Here is an 18,512-nt window from a genome sequence, read left to right as displayed (position 1 = left end):
GATTTGGATGACATTAAATTTCATGTGCATGTAAAGGCAGATGTCTCAAAACATTTGCCAATATAGTGTATATTTTAGATTTTATATTAATAGAAAAGAAAATGTTAAAATGAAAATAAATATTTCTGCTCTACTGCTTTGTTACTAAATAAACAACTAAACTGATCAGACAGTGAGATGTTCTTGCTTTCATTGAACCACAAGATGTAAAAAATTCTCAAATGATGCTGGAGAGCTGATTGGTCTACCACACGCTTTCAGTAAACAAACGGCCAATACCATAACTTAACTCCAGCTTCGTCAGGAGGCTTCCTCTAAAGCTCAGCGATTACTCACTGTAAAGACAGTAACATTGATGTTGATTTTGCATAAAATCTCACCGCAAGAAAATCTCTTTTAAAATCTCTTTTACATGCACGCAGACACACACTCATGCACGCACAAACATCCTGTGTGTAATATAAATGTGTGTGGGGGGGTGGGTACAGTGTCATTCCTCCCAGAAAATGAGCCAAGGCCACTGAGTCTCAGTTTAAAAAAATAATTAATCATATTTTCATTTTGATAAAAAATGAAAACAGATCCAACAGACCTGAACACCATACAAGGGATAATGTAAAGAGTAATTTCTTATTACTTCATATGATAAGCAAACATTCTACATCACAGAAAGGGCAGGGAATATTTAAGTTCTCATCTTGTTTTATTTCAGACCATAATTAACACATGGCTCAGACTTACAAAACATTAATGAGTCAAACAAATTCTGCTGTACAAAAGAAATATGCTACAATTTCTGTAAAAATGAATAAATAAAATATAAAAATTAAAATAAAATTTCCTGTTTTACAGAGGTAGCTATACAAAACCGACATCTGTTAAAATTCGTGCTCCCATTGCACAAAGTGCAATCTCTTACTGTAGCGTAAATTTACATATTACTAACATAATTACTATAAGGTTTTTGAAACTAGTATGATATAACCCACTGGTAACAAAAGAGTTCAACTTTACAACTGTTAAATTGCATCAACTCCTAAATGAAACTACAACCATCCCCTGGGAAAATAAAAAAACAGGCTAAATCCCAAAACCTCAATCACTATTCCCTACATTAGTCCACTAATACAGTTCACTTGAAGGCGTGAATGAAAACAGGTGCATAAAGTCGGACAGTAATTGTGTGTACTTCAGTTGTACACTCGTTATTGCGGTGCATACTTTTTTTGCAATGAAAAGTGGGGATTATGAAATCATGCAAGCCCTGCATATGTTGCGTGTGGAAATCTTCAATTTATGTGGCGAAAGTGCGGCGTATTTTTTTTTTTAAATGCGGCCCTGGACTTTGCCTGGTTATGTATTGAATTCTGCGATCTCATAATCACATTTTCTGGAGGGACTGATTAGCCCAGCTGGTGTAAACATTAACATTTGCAAAATAAATCTTGCTCAATACTTTATCTTTACTCAAAGTATTAAGAATGACAGACAATTTGCATTAAAAGACTTATGTAAGACTGCAGCCCACAGCTTATTTACAGTACTATTTCAGTAAGACAGTAAATACATGAGTAAGTCAGTTAGCCAGATACTTACACAATATGAAACACAATAAACAGATTGTAGAGCACAGGGTCTAAAAGAGGCTGGCTGCTCACAGAGCTCTGTGTCCAAGCACATTAATAGAGAGGTGAAGGGAAGGAAAAGATGTGGAAGAAAAAAGTGTACAAGCAATAGGTATAGCCACACCCTGGAGAGGATTGTGAAACAAAACCCATTTAAAAAATGTGGGTGAGATTCACAAAGAGTGGACTGCAGCTGGAGTCAATGCTTCAACAACCACTACGCACAGACGTATGCAAGACATGGGTTTCAGCTGTCACATTCCTTGTGCTAAGCCACTCTTGAACAACAGACCGCATCAGAAACATGTCGCCTGGGCTAAAGACAAAAAGGACTGGACTGCTGCTGAGTGGTCTAAAGTTATGCTGTCTGATGAAAGTCAGTTTTGCATTTCCTTTGGAAATAAGGGCCACAGAGTCTGGAGGAAGAGAGGAGAGACACACAATCCACGTTGCTTGAGGTCCAGTGTAAAGTTTCCACAGTTAGTTATGGTTTGGTGTGCCATGTCATCAGCTGGTCCACTGTGCTTTCTGAGGTCCAAGGTCAACGCAGCCGTAAAGTAGGAAATTTTAGAGCACTTTATGCTTCCTGCTGCTGACCAACTTTATGGAGATGCAGATTACATTTTCAAACAGAACTTGGCACCTGCACACAGTGCCAAATGAACCAGTACCTGGTTTAAGGACCATGGTATCCATGTTCTTAATTGGCCAGCAAACTCGCCTGACTTTAACTCCATAGAATATGGGGCATTGTGAAGAGGAAGATGTGATTTGCCAGACCCAACTATGCAGAAAAGCTGAAGGCCACTATCAGAGCAACCTGTGCTCTCATAACACCTGAGCAGTGCCACAGACTGATCGACTCCGTGCCACGCCGCATTGCTGCAGTAATTCAGGCAAAAGGAGCGCCAACTAAGTATTGAGTACTGTACATGCTCATTCTTTTCATGTTCATGCTTTTCAGTTGGCCAAAATTTCTAAAAATCCTTTCTTTGTATTGGTCTTAAGTAATATTCTAATTTTCTGAGATACTGAATTGGGATTTTCCTTAGTTGTCAGTTATAATAATCAAAAATAAAATAAATAAACATTTGAAATATATCAGTCTGTGTGTAATGAATGAATATAATATACAAGTTTCACTTTTTGAATGGAATTAGTCAAAATAAATCAACTTTTTGATGATATTCTAATTATATGACTAGCACCTGTATGATAACAATTAAAGGTCTTGCGGCTTGCGATTCATTCAATTGAGTCTTTGCCGGATGTTTTCATTCACTTAGAACTATGTTACAAACTAAATGAAAGGTTATATTCAAAAATCTATATCAGAGGCTCTTTAAAGCAATTAAATAAAAAATGGGGGATGTGAAATGTGAAACTGTTCCCAGCCAACATTTCATGGTGGGGCCAATGTAGGCACAATATGGGCCAGAGGTATGGCCCCTACATGGGTTTGTCAATGGATTTCATGGCAGCCCTACCTCATGCCCTTCTCTTGCCTACATTGGCCCAACAATAAATATTGATTTACATTTGTGCAATTCACTAGTGGTGTAGAAATCAAACGTTTCAACTTTCTAGTTGCTTTGTTGAAATCTTTGAAGGTTAAATTGGGCCCTAAAGGTCTTGCAAAAGACAAAGTAAATAAGTGGATCCAAGGAGACATTTAATACTGCAAGCACGACGGTCAGCTCCTTTAGGATGTTGAATACCTGAGCTGCTTTACAGTCCTGCAGCAGGGGACTGATGAAAACGTGTGGCAGTCTCACCATATGATAGGGCACGAAGCACACACAGAAAACCAGCACCAGTACTCGCATGTTACGTTTTGACTTGCTGAGCTTAATGTTCCCAGGCTGCTCCGGCATAGTGCGCTGAGCTTGACGAAGCTTCTGTACATTGAGCCAATAAAACAGAATCAAGGATACCAGCACAGAAATAAATACTAAAAAGGCAGTAATATGCATGACTAAGTAGATCTGTTTGAGCAAGCTGTTATGAAAGCCATCACAGCTGAAACCACTGAGGGGAATGTTTTCTTTATCAGCACTGACAAAAACAACAATGTAGACACAAGCAAAGCACAACAGGACAGCCCAGGTCACTGTGCAGATGTAGTGGGTCGCACGGACTGTTTGCAACCAGTGAGTCTCCAGAGGCCGTACAATCTTCATGTACCTGAAACAAAGGAGCAAAGAATAAAGAGAAGGCTTTCACAGCAATTGTTTGCTGAAGTGCTAATTATATTATCCTTTTCTTTAGTGTGTAATAAATAGGGGCCAAACACAGAATGTGCGAAGGCACCTATTAAAAAAAAATAGTTTTGTTTCCGTTTTTTTCTTCCGTTTTTGAGTCTATGGCAGCCCATAGAATTGCTTGCGTGAAAGTTATGAAATTTGGCACACAGATAGAGGTCATTACCAATTAGCCAGACGTCGTCAAACTCAATTGTAGTCAGAATATGAGTCTGATACTGCTCCAATGGGCTGTAATCATAGGGCATGTTTCAACCGAACCTGAAAAGACCTCAATTTGATAGACCTACAACCTATCAGAACAACGGAGCGACGCATAACGTTAGTTGTCAAATGTCAACAGAATGTCTCGGTTATGTTTGTAACCCTCGTTCTCTGAAGGAAGGGAACGGAGATGTTACGCTAATACTGACGAAATGGGGGTTTCGCTTAAAAAGCCAGCTGCCTTCAATCTCAATCAAAACGATCCAAGGACATGAAAATGTCATGGGTCTGCGGAATTTGCCTAATGCAACCCCGCCCCATTGCATGGGTATAAACGGCGTTGCATAGCAGTCACGCATTTATGTTACCTTTTGAGGAGCTGAGGCCGACCACGCCGGCCATATCAGCGGTACAGCAGATGTGGCATGGGGACGTAACGTCTCCATTCCCTTCCTTCAGGGAACGAGGGTTACATACGTAACCGAGACGCTTCCTTTCAGTCAGTACACTTCGAGTTACGTCAGTACTGACAAAATGGGGGTCCCAATCTAATCACTCCACAGCGGCTGTCTTACAGCATCCTGGGCTGACCTGTGCACCCTGCCTCGGAATTTAACATGACGAGGGGCCAGCTCAGCTACCAAGGTACACTGGGAGGCATATCCCACTTGGAGAAATGCAATCACAGTGCCTACCCGTAGGAAGGACTTAGGAATACACGTATGACCCACATATGGGCTGCATAGGGAAGTACCTAGAGTATCCAGCTGCAGGTGGAAAAGTTTATCAACCCCAGGGGTGGCAAGGGTCTTGCCAAGGGAAGACACGCGCTCAAGGAGACTTACCGTGGAGAATACACATGTGACAGTTGGCCTGCAGGGGAACCAAGCACACGGGGGACCTAGCCTGACAAGAGGGCTTGGACCATTCGGGCATGCACTCTGGTGCCGGCATCAACAGTGCTGGAGGAACTCAAGGCCTTCGGAGAGGCTCACCTGAGCAAACATAAGCGCACGTATCCAGTCCGTGGAGTGGAATGGCGCAGTAAGCAAAGACACCAGCGTGTATCCAGTTACTGGCCATTTGGGGCAAATATACGAGAGGACACAGGCTCTACTCGCAGATTATAAAACCTGGCAAATGTGTTGGGTGTCGCCCAGCCTGCAGCTCTACAAATGTCTGTCAGTGAGGCACCACGCGCTAAAGCCCAAGAGGCAGCTACGCTCCTAGTGGATTCAATTAGATATTTTCACACACACATGTATGAGCTTACTTGGAGGACACATAAAAAATGGAAGGATTGGGCCTCTTGGTGGTGTTATAATTAAACAAAACATGAAATTGGCTCTATCCAACTCAATAGGGGTGACCCCTAATAGTCGAAGATTCGATGCATCGATATGCAGGACCGGATTCGACCACTGATCTCATGGTCGAATCTTCGCGGGTGTTATGAAACGAGGATCATACCATTTTGGCAATATGGGGGTGCTCAATATTAGTGTTATAAAGACATGTCGCGGCGCTGAGCGATCGCCCCTTTAAGGGCACTGAGCTTTGCATCGGACGCGCCGCACCTTTAAAATTCAAACAAATACACCGACTGCGGCATTTGACGCCTGTCCGCGGCGATTAAATGTATAATCGTGAATGTACATATTGATTTCACCCTGTGCTACAAGATACACTCATCGTGCAGCTCTTCTGTCAGAAGTCGATTCAAAATTGAGCTTGCGCGTATATAATGTTCACGTCTGCCTGGTGTGAGATACCTCAGACACGGCGCTGAGCTTCAGTCCGGTGTGTGACCCCCTTTAGGCACAGTCGGCTTAAGAACGTGCATATAAACGCACTCAAAGTGTTCTTTACCTATCTTGGTTACCTATCTTTTTTTTTTTTTAGGTTTATTTATCAAAATGTTCTTTTATATATTTGTGTGATCTGTGTTTCTATCGTGGCTTTTAAATGTTATGAGAGAACGGTTAATTTACGAATGTGTAATGTAGCCTAGTTTTGATCACTTTATTAAAAGTGGTGGCTGTGTGCCGTGTGTAAAGTAAAATAAAAATAGTCTTAGCCTCCTACTGACTAGTGTCCTGCCCTTCCCAACCCGTTTATTTTTTTCCGGTCTATGGTTTACACACACATAGATGATTCGACTATTGGTCGACCATAGAGAGATTCGAAAATTCTGATTCGAATGTGTAAATCCTTAGCCGGGGACGCCCCTACAGCTCAATGTATTAATGTGGGGGTCCAAATGTCATTACTCATTTTTGCAGTTGGTCAGCTACTAGCTTCCTTGTTTGCTTCTGTTGCGCTTGTCCTCGGTATTGCTGCTTGTTGTATATATATATATATATATATATATATATATATATATATATATATATATATATATATATATATATATATATATTTATAGACACCAAACAACTTAGCAATGTTTCCAGAAGTTTGACCCATTGAGAGATAAGTTTCAATGGCACTTATCGGAATCAATTACGGTGGTCATCTCAGTAGTGCCATCTGACTCATACAGATTTTGAATGTGCTGGGAAATATTAAGCAAAATGTGTCTATCTGGCCACCATTTACTTTGATAACTCTCCTTCATCGCTCTATCGGTTCTATGCGTGAGTTCTCAACCAATGATGCACTGAAGCTACACAAGGACCACCTTCCTCATTTCCAAGTTGGAAAAGCAAAAGTAAATGAGTCAATAAATAGATAGATAAATCGGAAAATAAATACATGTTGGAGTAAATAAATCGAAAAATAAATGATAAAGAAATAAATATAAAGAAATAAAGAAAGAAAGAAAGAAATACACTCTAATAATAATAATTCATTACATTTATATAGCGCTTTTCTAGACACCCAAAGCGCTTTACATATAGAAGGGGGGAATCTCCTCAACCACCACCAATGTGCAGCACCCACCTGGATGATGCGACGGCAGCCATATTGCGCCAGAACGCCCACCACACACACCAGCCGATTGGTGGAGAGGAGACAGAGTGATTAGGCCAATTAGGATATGGGGATTATTAGGAGGCCATGATGGACAGAGGCCAATGGGCAAATTTGGCTAGGATGCCGAGGTTACACCCCTACTCTTTATCGAAGGACATCCTGGGATTTTTAACGACCACAGAGAGTCGGAACCTCGGTTTAACGTCTCATCCGAAGGACGGCACTCATTGTCAGTATAGTGTCCCCATCACTATACTGGGGCATTAGGACCCACAAAGACCACAGGGTGAGCGCACCCTGCTGGCCTCACTAACACCTCTACCAGCAGCTACCTGGTTTTCCCAGTTGGTCTCCCATCCAGGTACTGACCAGGCTCAGCCCTGCTTAGCTTCAGTGGGAAACCAGTCTTGGGCTACAGGGTGATATGGCTGCTGGCAAATAATGCAAATAACTCTAAATAATGCTGGGTTATTTTTTAACCCAAAATGCTGGGTTAAGACTGTTGGGTAATTTTTGTTGGTTTATTTGATCACATTTTAAACACCATTGGATAGTTTCAAATTTCCAGTCGTTGGGTTAAACCTGCTGGGTCGCAATGCTTGGTTGATTCTACCCAGCGCTTGGTTGTTTCACGTGCTTCCCGCCTTATTCATTTAAATTCGCTCCCAAACTGTCATTTTGAAAGGACAATGCAAAGGCAAAGCCACTGGTTGCAGATGTTTTAAGATAAGTTCATATATTTTCATTAATAATCCTTTTAATTAGCATAATTATAGTTTTTTTTCTTCTTCCCGGCAACAATTCTTAAGCTTACATGACGTTAAGATGACAAAAGTTTTACCTCAGAATCCGATGCAATGTACTGACTCGTGTTAGTTTAGGTAGGCATGTGAGACGATAGATTGATACAGTTTGTGATTACACCAGCTGCGTTCAGTCGCGTCACCCAGGGCTCCAGACTGTAGCCGAATATGAGTGTCTGTGTATATTAAATACTATTTAAATATTAACGTTACTCTTCCATGTTTTGCGTCTCTGTGTGAATGACGGGGGCGCGTGTCATATCATGAACACTGAGACTCAAAAGTCACGGCAACCCGTCAAAATAAAAGTTCAGTTTAAACGTGAATAAATTGACAGAATATAGGTTTGTAGTTGCTATTGTTGCCAATTTTAACACATTTGTGTATTGTACCATTTGTCAAGCAATACAAATTATTGTTTTAACAGTCTAAACATGCATTCTTCATTTGTTCTTTTAGTAGTTTTACAGTAGGCTAATGCACAGGAGATTTTTAGGAACAACCCAGCAAGAATAACCCAGAATAGCAAATCCACTAATGGTAAAAAATTGACTACATTTTGGGTTTTCTCAACAGCCCAGCCTGCTGGGTTAAAATGCCACTGGGTTAATTTAACCCAGCATGTGTTCTGTCCAATATTTACCCAGCGCTGAGTTGCCAATTGGGTTGTTTTTAACCCAGCCATTTTTAGAGTGTATGTAAATAAAAAGAAATATTAAAATGAATTAACAAATTAATAAAAGTTAAAAATGTTTTTTAAAATGTATAAAAGCAGAAAGTAATAAATTAAGGGAAAGATAATACAAAATTGTATTTGATTAAAATGTAATCATATTTATTTTAAGTTGTTTATTCTGTTATTTATGATCACATTATCACATTATCTATTCATCTGTTTATTAATTTATATATTTTTATTTTTATTTACTTATTCATGTATTTACTTACTCATTCATTCATTCATTCATTCATTCATTCATTCATTCATTCATTCATTCATTCATTCATTTTTAATTTCTGCAGGTTTGGTCCTCCATATATTAATGTGAAGCTGCTTGTTTAATGTTCATTGTATCTTATTTTGGTTAATTTTGTTTTACATTATTTCTATTCTCTATCAAGGACTTTTATTTTGGTGTTGAGTCCTTGGGTGTAGTGAGGTGTAGTGAGCACTGTGCCTGTGCTAGGGCAAAGTGTGGTGCTGCCTGGTGATTAAAGAAAGTTATTAGCTGTTACGATTTGAAGTCCATCATCTTTATTGATGTCAGTCCATGCACAGTTAAACCCCACGCCTTACATTAGTATCAGTGATACTGGCCTTTATTCATAAAAAGTAAAAATATTTTAAGTTGTTCCTATATTAATTTGACTAACTGTGACATTATTACAGTAAAGAAATATTAAAAACTTGAGCGATTAATTCATTTAGTTTTTTTTTATCGATTGACAACACTATGGATGGATAGAAAAAAGAAATAACATCCATACCTGTTTGCAGCAATGTATCCCATGAAGAGAATACTGGAGTACATGTTGAGGTAGGAAGCTGGAGCACCAAAGTTACAGTAGATAAGCTGAATTTCCACTGAAGTGTTCGCATTTTTGATAATGCGTAATATCAAACACAGGCAGACAAACAAGTCAGCTATAACCAGATTCTTCAGATAGACTGTGATGCTGGACTGTCTTGTAGCTTTACAAAAATACACATATATTGTAATGCTGTTGAGTGCCAGGCTTGCCACAAAAATCAGAGAGTATACAGATATAAAGAATGAACGAGCTGGCATTTCAGACAAGCCACAATCTCCTGGAGTTGAATTGGTTGAATTGGTTGTGTTCTGGTCCATGACCGAGCTAGATGGTGACCCAGACATGAGACAGATCGATATCTGCTGGAAGAGAGATTGAATTTTACTGTACAAAATGGGTAATTTTTTTCAAAATACTGCAATTACAACAATCATTAGAATACAGATGGTGGTCTGGATGAAGCTAGTTATTTTAAAATATATAGGGTAAATAATGTGTAACTAAAAATATATATTGCTCATTGTAAGTTCATGTTAGCTAATACATCTTCATTGTAAAATGTTACCAAAATACATTATTGCTATAATTCTCATCATCACATCAATAATAATAATAATAATAATAATAATAATAATAATAATAATAATAATAATAATAATAATAGTTATTATTATTATTATTATTATTATTATTATTATTATTATGTTAAAAATTATATTTTTTTAGTACACTAAACTTAATTACTTTGTTTGTCAAATTGATTTGTCAAATGTATTTGAATTGACAAAATTATGAAGTTCATGTTTTGGTAGTAAGTAAAATCAGTATACAAGTGGTCCATATGGCTTTCATTTGTGGGTGGACTGGCTCTTTAAAGCAAAGAATGCCAAAGGCTTGGCGACATGCTAATGCCAAATGCATTAGACATCAGCCAATTCCGGCCAGTCTGCCCTTCTCAAAGTCGAGAGGAAAATGTTTTTTAGCATAGTAGCACAGAGGCTGTACGCCTACCTGGAAAGAAACAAAATACAGAGTATTGATGTACTTGTTTATTTCCAAGCAGGAACTATGCTAAAAAAAAACATTTTCCTCTGACTTTAAGTAAGTTTTAACAATTTTAACAACTGGTTTTTACAATGGTCATGGAAGTCATTATCAGGGCCTTAAAATGGGTAGAGGAGAACCAACCAGGGCCGGGGCTAAAAGAGAATACATGGACAACATGACAACTCTGACCACTACTGAAGCATGCACCAATGGAAAGCTGCAGGAGAACATCAAGTGGGCCCACATAAAAATCAAGTCAAGCCAATCTCAAAGCATCAACATAGTCAAAGGAGTGCTTAGAGACAGCAGGTCGACCCAATGCCAACATTGTCTTAGCAGCCCAGCCAACATGTCCATGTGGGCCCCACATGGGGTTTAGCTGGGCTACATGGGCATCATCTGGGCATGGGCTCAGGGTGGGCAGTTTGATGGGCTGAATGTGGGTAACAGCCTAACCCTAACAACTGATTACATTTATTGCATTTGAAGTATTTCATAAGTTTATATATAACTTCTTAATTTTTCCATTTTATTTTTAAAAAAATGTTGGTTGTTTTAAGTCTGTAGCACTTGGAGATTTTTTGTATATTAATAAATGTAGTTCTTCCCACAAAGCCAGCTGGGCTCCCGATGTGGGACCTAGATGGTTCACTAATGGGAAATGAGTACATGGGTTGAAAATGGGCAACTCAGTCTAATTCATTCACAGTCAAGGCAAGTGCAAACACAGTCAATTCCAAAGGTTGACTGGATAGATAGCACACAAATATCACCCTTGAAATAATTTGTATTGTTATTTTGACACTTAAACACAATGTGACTTCAATCTAATCAAAATCTAAAAAGGCCAGCACAATTGCAATTTGACCAAATATTAAACCATTTAGTGGTAACAGGCATCAAGAGCCTATGGATACAGAGGAAAAAAAGGCAATAAAAAAGTTTTTTTTGTGATCACAAAAAAGCGCCATACAGGGGCCATTTAAGCTTTTATTCAAAAACTGTGCACATTGAGGGAAATATTTCCATTCTCAAATGTTTCATTTTAAATAGATCTTTAATAAATGTTTATGCTGTCACGAACAACTAGTTTCCACTGAGCAATGAGATCTGAGGAGCTTTATCCATCTCCTCACTCAGCTGTCTGTGCCTTTTCCCTTTTTTATTTAGTGCTAATTCAAATAAAAAATGCACAAAAGATACCAAATATAGTAACACTTTAGAATACTGTTACAAATAATTTGTAATGCCTTCAGAAGGATTTGGTAATACTCAGTCATTATTAGTAGGTTACACTAACCCTGCGTCCCAATTCGCATACTATCCATCCTAAATAGTATACGAAAATAGAATTAGTATGTCCCAAATCGTAGTATGTTGAAAAGAGTATTCCAAAGATTCCCGGATGGTTTACTATTTCCGGTCCGAATTCACAGTATGGATCGATGGGCACTCTAACGGCTGATATTGCCCACAACCCATTGCGAGTTGGACGAGGATTCGATTAGAACTACAAACGCGGATAAAAAGCGTTAAAAAACTACAAACATGACGGATGTGCGAGTTCGACGGTTAAGGAGAGAAGTTTAGATAAAGGGGTTTGAGAGACCCTATCAATATTTAACCTGACAAAAATATATTTATTCAGTGTTGTCCACATTATATTTCACATGCAGCAGCATTGTGAACTTTTGTAATGACATGTTTGGCCATTAACTTTTAAATGCATCATTATATTTAAACTGCAAACACATGAGGAGAGTCTCTGCATTAAAGATCCACAAATGGCAGATCAACGAGCGGCTACATTTCTCTCCGATACGGTAGGAGATTAAACTGAATGTGAAGGATTTGAACTGTGACGAATCTGACGATGATTGACAGAGCAGATAAACGGTGACGGGATGCACGTAACTAAGCGACAGAGTCCGTTAAAGATGGCGAAGTAGTATGTCCCGAAGCTTGCATACTTTTCTGCTACACACTCAAAAGTATATACTTTTTCTTCACAAAAAGAGTACATACTTTTAGGACGTAGTATAAGTAGGCGAATTGGGACGCAGCACAGGATCTTCACTTTATAATTAATTATATAAGATCTCCCACATCTATCACACCTGATTCAAATCATGAGCTCATTAGACTGCAAAACCTGAAATGGGTGTGTCATATATGGGGAGACATACAACATTTGCAGAGCTGGTGATACTCCAAGACAAGTTTGCAACCATAACCATAACCATGTATTTTACAACACATCTGCTTGTGATTCGTATTAAGTGGGGGTCATTTTTTAGGATTCTTTAGCTAACTGAAGTCTGTGAGATCCTGAAACCTTCACTTGGAGACTCCAGGTAGGTTGCAGTTCTGGAAAATTGTGCTGCTGGAGACTAAAGGGTGTCTGATGGTTTCAGACTTAATTCTTCACCTTAATTCTGAATTATTTTGCAGTTAGCATGTGTCGTTTCTTCGCCATCTGTTTTTCTGACGTGGGGTACCAAAAGGAGGCACAATGAAAGGAGGCTGTTTGAAGAGCGTTGACAGAGGAGTGTGGAGCTGCACTGTTTGTCTTTTATTTGTTTGTGAAATACATTATTTTAGACTGTACTTTTGTATTATAAAGTTGTAAATGTAGTAAGTAATTTTCAAATTATTCCAAATAAACCTTGCATAATAAACTAAAGCATGAACTACTGGTTTCTGTTCATTGAATACTTTTAACATTTTAGTGTAGTTAGTGGATTACATGTAATGTTTGTATTTAGTGTGTTTTTAATATAAGATAACCCAAACAGAAAATATGGTAGCCCATCTATATTCCCATTGCGGCCTATAAGAGACCTACATAACACCCATCTGGATCCCGTCATCAACCCTTATGGGCAGACCCATGTAGGCCCCAAATGGGTGCTACCTGGGTTACCCATATGGGCCCAGTATGAGCCCATCAAGAGACCGTCATCAACCCATTTAGGCCTCATAAGAGTTCTGTATGTGGCCCACATTGGCCCCATTTATTAGAACCCATATGGGACCCATGTTGGCCCCTATAATGAACACACAAATGGGCCCCGCTTAGAGCCCACTATGGACCTATAATGTGCCCCTGTGGGCCAATACACATGGGGCCCATGTGGAGCCGATGGACAAAATTATACGGGCCCCACTTGGGTTGCCCATGCAGGGCCCAAGTGACAGCCAATCAAAAACCCACATGGGGTCCACATGGCAATGTTGGCTGGGAGCATATCAAAAGCCTAGGCAGATGGTACAACTCAAGCTTTAAAGATGAAGAGCAGCTGTAACAACTAAGTCAAGAGATTGTTAAGTCAACATGGTCAACATCAACAAAACACTTCTGCTGGGGAAACTGAAGCTCTGTTGCCTACAGTTTGGACTCCTCCACCTTTGGACAATGTGGCCACTCGCTGTGTGTTTGAAACCGGTGTATTAACAATCACGGAGAAGATGGAATGAACCATTACTTCATAGACAAAAAAATAACTTAAAAAATTGCTTAACTAAGATCAGCATCTACAACAAATGGGGACTGGATCCACCTCTCACTAGACTAACGGAGGAATACAAATGTTCTAAAGCAGGGTGGGGAACATTGATCCAGAAAGGCCACTCTCTTGCAGCGTTTTGCTCAGGGGTGTCCAATCCTGCTCCTGGAGGGCCACTGTCCTGCAGAGTTTAGCTCCAACCCCAATTAAACACACCTGAACCAGCTAATCAAGGTCTTACTAGGCATGTTAGAAACTTCCAGCAGGTGTGTTGATGCAAGCTGGAGCTAAACTCTGCAGGACAGTGGCCCTCCAGGACCGAGTTTGGACACCCCTGGTTTAGCTCCAAGCCTAATTAAACACACCTGAAGCTATCAAGGTCTTCAGGATTCCTAAAGTTACAGACAGGTAAGTTTTTTTCAGGGTTGGAGCTAAACTCTGCAAGAGAGTGGCCGTTCTGATCAACATTCCTCACCCCGGTTCTAAAGTAAGACTAAAGTTGACTCTGAAGGGTTCCAGAGACAAGACCATCAGTACTGCTGCACCTCCCCTAGTAAGTGGGCAGAAGTAAAAAGCAAGCAAACAATCCTGGTGAAAGGCTACACCATCAGACCAGAGAACACTAGTGGTCGAGGAGCTGAGTCGACAGGAGGAGGCTCCGAAAAGTGTGAAGGCTGTCTTTCTTGCTAAACAGGGGCAATGGATGCGATGGGAAGGTGTGGAGAGGAGAAAGATCAGCCGGAGGGAGCTATGGGAGATGGAAGCAAACAAGATTAGCTTCCATAAATCTTGGTTAGCAAGATTGGCTATTGATTTTATCATTAGAGCAATGTATGACGTGCTTTCATCTCCAATGAATCGCCAAACAGGATTTTCATAAAAGACCATCGAAGAAGTCTCAGAGGTGGTGGAAAGAAATAGCCAATGAATTTGGCTCAAGCTAAATGACCTGTGCCGAAGTAAAGCGAGATAAATCCCTCGAGAACTCCCACCCGTCAACCTTTCAGTCAGCCGAAGACTTCATCAACAGTTTGAATGTCAGGAATGGTTAAGCCCCGGACACACTGATCACCCTGCAGCGCTCCACCCTTGTGGAGGTGTTGTATGGCCAAAACACACAATGAAGCATAGGCACACTGCTGATGTGTCCCGTGCCCAATTGACCCGAAATGGTACCCTGACTAAGATTTACCTCCTACACAACTCTAACAATTCCCAATAGCTGATTGTAACTCCCAGCAACAAGGTAAATCTTGAGAAAGGGCTCACCAGCTATTAGCATAAGAGACAGCTTCTAACAACTTGTCCTGTGTTTTTTTTTACTCATACTTTGACAATTTAACATTTTTAATAAAATTGAGTTCAGCTGTCTGTCCTCAACCACAATTAAGGTCAAAGCTCAACACACAGACACAAACTATTTCACGCCTCATTGACCCATGAGTATCATTTATGCTTACATTTATTCATTACTTTTTTTATTTATTTTGATTATTCTACAGTCAATTCAATAGATGCTCACTAGATTTACTAAAAAAAGTTTAATCTTTATCAAATACAATTTTGCTATGTTGAGAACAAAGAAATTGCGTTCTTTCAAATGTGTATGTACACTGTAAACAATTATAATAAAACAAAGTTACCTGGTTGCCTTAAAATTTTGAGTTCATTGAAATTAAAAATGTGAGTTAAAGCAATGCAATTTTTCTGAGATTCGACAACCTTTATTAAACATTATTAAAAGATTTTGTATGCATATTAGGTCATTTTTTATTTGTGATGATGTAGTGGAACATGCCAAATAGTGCTATTTTCATGATTTATCAATTGTGTTGTGTAGTTCAGATCCAATAATATTTTGAGTTTCTATTTATTAAACAAATTTTCTTCATTGTATCAACTCAAATTTTTTATTTCAATAAACTCAACAAAAAAATTGGGCAACCAGGTTTCTTACTTTTTTAAGTTAAAGCAATTTTTTTTACAGTGTATGTATGTTGAAATATGTGTGTGTGTGTGTGTGTGCGCGTGCGTGCGTGCGTGCGTTTGTTTCTCATACATGAACTAACAATAAGCAATATATATTTTACAGTTTTTATTAACATTTATTAATGTTATAAAAAATGTTCATGCTCATAATAATTCACAGTGCATTAACTAGGGTGAATTCAGGGTGACTGGGACACATTTTCAAGTCATCTCAATGGCAAAAAGTGTCCCAATCAACCTGAATTCACCCTAATGTTAACATACAACTTTTGATCTTAATAAGGTGTTAGTAAATGTTGAGATCAACATAATATTAACAAATGCTATAGTTCAAGTATTGTTATTTCATGTTAACTAATGTAGTAGTTTACATAATGCGAACATATGGAGCCTTAGTGTAAAGTTTTACCAATACAGTCAAATAATTATATACTAAATAAAATAAAAACAGTAATAAATAAACATGATTGAAAGATGGAAAAAAAAACATTATTGAAATAGTATTCTAAATTTCACTTATATAGAAGTTAAGTAAATTAATTTACTTTTTACCCTCATTTCTTTTCTTTTACTTTATTTTACTACTATAGTTTGACATTTAAAACAAAGCGTTACTTACCGTAGCTCTCTACTTTGTGTCTTTCACTTCCGTAAAAATAGGAACTTCATCTTGAGTTCCCCAGTAAGTTGCTATGGCTACTTATATACCCTGAAAATTACCTCAGAGTTTTGAAAAAAAAAAAAAAAATGAGGATATCAGTTTATGCTGCAGTAACAAATATTTAACAGAAGCTGTTTAAAGTTGGTTTGTGACAATAATTATTTATTCACAACTTTTTCATATGCTGTTTGCTAATTCAAAAATGTATATAAAATATAAAAGGCATTCTCAGCTCAGTTCTGACTGACAAACAACACTGTCTTATTCATCTAGTGTTGCTCACGTGAAAAGGTCATTGTCTTTACACCTTATTTCTCCTCACCATATTGCTTTTGTCTAAATAAAGCCGAATGACCTCTCAGCTCATGTTTGCAGTCCGCCTCCGCATTGAATCTTTGCGTGTTTTCTCAGGACAGCGATGACCCTCGGCTCTGCTGCTTTCTGACCCTCTTAGCCCCCTGGAATCAAGACGGCGTTTGTCTTTCTCAACTTTCCTCTTTACTGGGAAAATTAGCTTATCTATCTCCCCACCCACCCCATATTTCTCTGTGGATGTCGGGAAATCTCTGCCTTTTTTGTTTTTACACAGAACAAACAAGACATAAATACTATACAAACAGAAACGATGAGATTACAAGCGCCATTTACTAAGCATGCCACATGTATAGGTCAAATGACTAAATTTATTAAGACACTTCATAAAGGAGCACACAAAGAAACCAAATGAAATACAATATTCTTTTTTTCCTGATAATTTAAAAAGAAATAATTATTGAACTGAAAGTAGTCAGTGTTCGCAAATATAATATGGCTTGGAAGGCATATCCTTTACTTTTACAGTATGTATATATATAAATAAATAGATATAAATATATAATGTTATTTTGTGTGAAATATGTCACGCCAACTAAGCCTCATAAATAGGGCACTTATGCCCTGAAGTAAATTAACCTTGGAACGTCATGTTCAGAGTTTGTTCAAAACAGTTTTTGTGGCTACTTACATACATATCCAAAAAGGACAGCATCAGACAAAGACCACGAGAAGTTCTATTCAAGTTCAACATAAAAAGTGTTCATTGTAGGGCTCGCTTTCAATAATGGGGTGAATGCAGCATAAACACAGAAGATGACAGAATACAGGAACAATGTGAAGAAAACAACAAAATAACAAACCAAGAACCACAAAACAGGGGAACATCAAATAGGCCATCATGTACATTGCAAAACTGTGAGTCGCCTTCATAAAACCAACAACCTTCCTGTCATCAGATCAGACCTCTTATAAACAAATTTTATAGCAAAATAAAGTTTTTTATTAAGATTGAGAACATAGTTATACAAATCAGAGTGCAGTGAACTCATCAGAACCAGGAATTACATTTCTAGGTAGAAATATGTAATGTAAGCAGAGTGCTGTTGGTTGAGAATGTTTATAACCATTAATACATCAGATGTGGAGTATGAATACTTTTCACATTATATTTCAGTTTAACGCTGCAATTTGAAAATCCTTTAACTCTGAGAATGTTAATAACACCGTGTTTGCTTTTGTAAAAACTGAAAGTGGAAATATGTCAACTGGAAATTGCTTCACTGTCTGTTCAAACAATCCTTCCTAAAGCGACAGAAGCTGAATCTTGTGATTTGTTGCCTGACTTGTGGCGTATTCCTCTGATCTAAAGCTCATGTGCTTTTGTCTGTCCTGTGAAGCTCAATGTTTCAGAAGGGACAGAAGGAACCGCCCTTTTGATTTTGTCTGGACCCTGATGACATAATGATAGTTGTCATGTTCCCAGAAATGCAGTTCCTTACCATATGATAGTTGATAATTTACACATTGGTGTTATGTAACAGATTAGTAATAGACACAGCGAGAACAGCAGTGCTTAGTCATATAGTAGATAG

The 18,512-nt window shown here is 38.5% G+C and overlaps 1 protein-coding gene and 1 pseudogene across 1 annotated transcript; both read right to left on the bottom strand.

The window, feature by feature from the left end:
- Nucleotides 1–849: 849 nt before the first annotated feature.
- Nucleotides 850–16,664, bottom strand: LOC137085038 (P2Y purinoceptor 14-like). The gene is made up of 3 exons (XM_067451591.1): nt 16,564–16,664; nt 9,358–9,761; nt 850–3,809 (listed from the first exon to the last, which is right to left on the bottom strand). The coding sequence occupies exons 2-3, from the start codon at nt 9,744–9,746 to the stop codon at nt 3,209–3,211; spliced, it is 990 nt and encodes a 329-aa protein (XP_067307692.1). The 5' UTR covers nt 9,747–9,761; nt 16,564–16,664; the 3' UTR covers nt 850–3,208.
- Nucleotides 7,386–7,502, bottom strand: LOC137085517 (5S ribosomal RNA; annotated as a pseudogene).
- Nucleotides 16,665–18,512: the final 1,848 nt, after the last annotated feature.

Source organism: Pseudorasbora parva, chromosome 8, assembly GCF_024679245.1.
Source record: "Pseudorasbora parva isolate DD20220531a chromosome 8, ASM2467924v1, whole genome shotgun sequence".
In the NCBI taxonomy this organism is placed as follows: Eukaryota; Metazoa; Chordata; class Actinopteri; order Cypriniformes; family Gobionidae; genus Pseudorasbora; species Pseudorasbora parva.
The sequence above is the reverse complement of the archived record's forward strand: the minus strand, read 5'-3'. Positions and strand labels throughout refer to the sequence as shown.